This window comes from Penaeus chinensis, chromosome 26 (assembly GCF_019202785.1).
Source record: "Penaeus chinensis breed Huanghai No. 1 chromosome 26, ASM1920278v2, whole genome shotgun sequence".
NCBI classification, from domain to species: domain Eukaryota; kingdom Metazoa; phylum Arthropoda; class Malacostraca; order Decapoda; family Penaeidae; genus Penaeus; species Penaeus chinensis.
The window spans coordinates 15394066-15399065 of record NC_061844.1 but is presented as its reverse complement, the minus strand read 5'-3'; the positions used below and the strand labels follow the sequence as shown (position 1 = coordinate 15399065).

General features: G+C 47.1%; 1 protein-coding gene across 1 annotated transcript in view; it reads left to right on the top strand.

Annotated features, from left to right (window-relative positions):
• Positions 1-5000, top strand: part of LOC125039195 — a 19314-nt gene that overhangs the window by 13861 nt on the left and 453 nt on the right. The window contains exon 6 of the mRNA XM_047632978.1: positions 799-963. Within this exon, the coding sequence (XP_047488934.1) occupies positions 799-963 (165 nt within the window). The remainder of the gene's footprint in view (positions 1-798; positions 964-5000) is intronic.

The following is a 5000-nucleotide window of genomic DNA, read 5'->3' as shown; positions in this document are numbered from 1 at the left end:
AGAGAGAGAGAGAGAGAGAGAGAGAGAGAGAGAGATTCTTTTTTTTTAAGAGAGAGAGAGAGAGAGAGAGAGAGAGAGAGAGAGAGAGAGATTCTTTTTTTTTAAGAGAGAGAGAGAGAGAGAGAGAGAGAGAGAGAGAGAGAGATTCTTTTTTTTAAGAGAGAGAGAGAGAGAGAGAGAGAGAGAGAGATTCTTTTTTTTTAAGAGAGAGAGAGAGAGAGAGAGAGATTCTTTTTTTTTAAGAGAGAGAGAGAGAGAGAGAGAGAGAGAGAGAGAGATTCTTTTTTTTTAAGAGAGAGAGAGAGAGAGAGAGAGAGAGAGAGAGAGAGATTCTTTTTTTTTAAGAGAGAGAGAGAGAGAGAGAGAGAGAGAGAGAGATTCTTTTTTTTTTAGAGAGAGAGAGAGAGAGAGAGAGAGAGAGAGAGAGAGAGATTCTTTTTTTTTAAGAGAGAGAGAGAGAGAGAGAGAGAGAGAGAGAGAGAGAGATTCTTTTTTTTTAAGAGAGAGAGAGAGAGAGAGAGAGAGAGAGAGAGATCTTTTTTTTAAGAGAGAGAGAGAGAGAGAGAGAGAGAGAGAGAGAGTTTTTTTAAGAGAGAGAGAGAGAGAGAGAGAGAGAGAGAGAGAGAGATTCTTTTTTTTTAGAGAGAGAGAGAGAGAGAGAGAGAGAGAGAGAGAGAGAGAAAGAGAAAGAGAGATAGAGATAAATAAAAAAAAAGAGAGACCGAGAGAGAGAGACTCGCCATCCTTTACCTTTAAACAAATAAACCAATATCCCCTCCCCCCTCCCCTCCCCCCCAGGACGAGGAGCGAGGGAGCTGCATCTGGGTGCCGTGCGCGCCGCTGTCCTCCATCCTCATGGCCGCCAACATGACCAAGATCGACATGCTGACCATCTCGACGGGCGCGGACGATGACGAGAAAAGGATCAAGGACGTCCTCTTGTCCACGAAGTTTGATGTGAAGGTGAGGAAAGGGAGAAAGTTTGCTTACTTCAGAATGTCTTTGGCCCTGTGCTCTCTTATTTTAGAATGACTTTGTCCTAGTGCTTCCTTATTTCCAGATGACTTTGGCCCTGCACTCTCTCATTTCAGAAGGACTTTGGCCCTGCACTCTCTTATTCCAGAATGACTTTAACCAAGTGCTTCCTTATTTCAGAATTACTTTTGCCCTGCACTCTCTTATTTCTGAATGACTTTGGCCCTGCGCTCTCTTATTCCAGAATGACTTTGACCCAGTGCTTCCTTATTTCAGAATGACTTTTGGCCTTTACTCTCTTATTTCTGAAAGACTTTGGCCCTGCACTCTCTTATTCCAGAATGACTTTGACCCAGTGCTTCCTTATTTCAGAATGACTTTTGCCCTACACTCTCTTATTTCAGAATGACTTTGGCCCTGTACTCTCTTATTTCCAGATGACATTGGACCTGCACTCTCGTATTTTAGATTGATTTTGGCCCTGCGCTCTCGATGGTGTGGTAGCCCAGATAGTATATATGTATGTCTGCCTCCCCAAGAAAACCAAACTGGCAACAAACCATATATCTGTTGGTGCTAGAGGGAGGGTTAATGTCCCTCCTACCCAGCAAGTAAGGGGTAGGAGGGACTCGGGTATGGAGTGGGGGTTACCCGTCGTCCCATCTGCGTCCCAGGCGGCCGCCAACCACGCGTGAGGCTTGTGGGGTAAAGCCCTGGGCTTTACCCCACATTATGGGACCTGCAGCCTGCCAAACCTCTCCATATGGGGCGGCGTTGGTAGGGGTGGCCACCCGGAGTGACTGCCCAAGGTTAGACGGGCAGTCAGGGTGGGGGCTTCGAACTTCCGTTCCTTGCAACAGGATGATCAGTTACCACTACAGTCGAGGGAATTGAAGCAGATAGTTGAGGTGGTTGCTCTCTCGGAGGTCAGAAGACCTGGCTGCGGCATGATTAGTGTGGATGGCTACATTTATTACAGGTCCTGCCGCAATGATGGCCACCATCTCTAGAGAGTAGCAATAGCCATTTCCAGCAGACTTCAACCCTCGGTAGTAGAGGTCACTCCAGTCGATGAGCATATAATGGTATTGAGACTGAAGCTTTCATTTAGCTTCATATATCTCATTGCCGTGTACGCTCCTATGGATGTGTATAAACTCAAGGTAAAAGAGACGTTTTACGCCAAACTTGCATCTGTGACAGACAGGTGTCCTCGGCGAGATAGTCGTATTGTTCTAGGTGTCTTCAGTGTGGTATCTGCCTACGAGATGTCTGTCGGCCCTCATGGCTCAGGAGCTGATGCTGGCAGTGAGAATAGCCTCCTTTTCCGCGACTTTGCTTGGCCCCAGTAACTGAGGATTTCTGGCTCCTGGTATCAACGTTCTGACCCACATCATTGGACTTGGTACAGCGATATGGGTAATGTGCCCAAGGAGATCGAACACAACCTCTTTAGCACTCAAAAGAGGATTCTCCAGAACTGCAGGGTGCATCGGAGCGCCGAGTTCTGTGGAACTGATCATAGATTAGTTGTGGCTACTCTCCGGGTCCACTTTAGACCCCCTGTCGCTCTAATGAACACCTTAGGGTGCTTCATGTGGACAGACTAAGGGAGGATGAATGTGCCCAGGGTTTTGCCACGGCTATCTCTCGTCCTTTCACAGCACTCGAGGGCCTGATGGACCCTTCTGTGGAACACCTTCAAGCGTGAAATGCTTGATGCAGCCCAAGAATTGATTGGTCATTGCCCAAGAGCAAGACAGAATTTCATCTCGCAGGAGACACTGGAAGCCACAGATGCTTGTCATGCGGCTCGATTGTCCATTCCCTGGTGCGCAGGACTAGGTCACTGCTGAGAGGGGATAAGGAACAATTTATCAGGAATCTTGCAGAGGAGGTCGAAAGCCATTTCCTAGTAAATGACCTTCGTCCTGCTTACCAAGCCCTGAAAAAACTGAACTCCAAGCCCTCCTCATAGATGACTGCAGTCCGCTCAGCAAGTGGCCAGATAATCTCTGATCCTGATGGGGTGTGGGTGCATTGGGCTGAGTATTTTGAGCAGTTGTATCAGGTTGATCCACCAACAATTAACTTGGGCGTGGGTAATGTTGAGATTCCTTTGCCAGACCCACCCATCAGCGAGGATCCACCCTCTCTGACAGGCTTGCATGCTGTCCTGTCTGCCATCTGGCAGACTTTTACCATTCCTCCTGACCTGCTGAAGGGTGTGGTCATCCCTCTCTGGAAAGGGGATCGGTGGGACTGCAGCAATCACCGAAGCATTACACTACTCAGTATACCAGGCAAGGTACTTGCGCACATCCTACTGAGACGTATCAGAGACCATCTGCTGAGGCACCAGAGGCTGGAGCAATCTGGATTCACTCTTGGTAAGTCCACAATAGACCATATCCTGGCGCTTCGAAGCATTGTAGAGCGCCGTCATGAGTTCAGACATACTGCTCGCAGCTTACATCAACCTCAAGATGGCGTTTGACACGGTGTATCGCGAATCACTCTGAGAGATCCTGAGACTAAGAGGAATGCCAACAAGGATTATTGGATTAACCTGTATACAGGCACTGAAAGTGCTGTAAACTGTGGTGGGGGGCCTGTCGAGCTTCTTCCCTGTTAGCAAGGCTGTGTTCTTGCACCAACACTTTTCAACACTTGCATCTCTGGAAACCCTTCTGCTGGCTCTTGATGCATTTAGCAATGAAGTGAAGCCTCTGGGGCTAGAGATCTCCTGGACCAAGACCAAGATCCAGGATTTTAGGGGCTTACTAGACCCTGTGCAGTCAGTACGTGCTTGCGGTGAAAACATCGAGGTCACAGAGTTTTATATAGCTCGGTAGTGCAGTTCATGACTCCGAGCTGTCAGACCAGGAAGTCAGTAGATGGGTTGGCCAGGCAGCAGGGGTCAAGAAATCTCTCAACAAGAGTATTTGGAGATGCTGATACCTGTGCAGGAGGACCCATCTACGTGTCTTCAAGGCCCTAAGACTATATGGTAGTGAAACCTCTATGCTATCTTGTGCTTTGGAATCTCGTCTTGATCCCTTTTGTAACAGATCTTTACGCCGGATCATGGGGTACAGTTGGCGGGACCATGTGTCCAACCAACGGTTGTACCGTGAGACCGGCACAGGACCTGTTACTTGCACAATCCGCGATCGCCAGCTCAGGCTATATGAAGACTTGGCCTTGCACTCTCTTATTTCAGAATGACTATGGCCTTGCACTCTCTTATTTCAGAATGACTTTAGCCTTGCACTCTCTTATTTCTGAATGACTATGGCCTTGCACTCTCTTATATCCAAATGACTTTGGCCCTGCACTGCCTTATTTCAGAATGACTCTGGCCCAGCACTCTCTTATTTCAGAATGACTCTGGCCCTGCACTGCCATATTTCAGAATGACTTTGCTCCTGCGCTCTCTTATTTTAAATTGATTTTAGACCTGCACTTCCTTATTTCAGAATGACTTTGGCCGTGCACTCTCTTATTTGAGAATGACATGGCCCTGTGCCCTTTTATTTTAAATTTATTTTGTTCCTGCACTCTCTTATTTCAGAATGACTTTGGCCCCGCGCTCTCTTATTTCAGATTGATTTTCGCCCTGCGCTTCCTTATTTCAGAACGACTTTGGCCCTGCGCTCTCTTATTTCAGAATGACTCTGGCCCTGCACTGCCATATTTCAGAATGACTTTGCTCCTGCGCTCTCTTATTTTAAATTGATTTTAGACCTGCACTTCCTTATTTCAGAATGACTTTGGCCCTGCACTCCCTTATTTGAGAATGACATGGCCCTGTGCCCTTTTATTTTAAATTTATTTTGTTCCTGCACTCTCTTATTTCAGAATGACTTTGGCCCCGCGCTCTCTTATTTCAGATTGATTTTCGCCCTGCGCTTCCTTATTTCAGAACGACTTTGGCCCTGCGCTTCCTTTTACAGAGTGATTTTGGCTTGGTACTCGCTTGATTTTGCTGTACTCTCTTTGCAGATTAATGTTTGGTTTTGAAT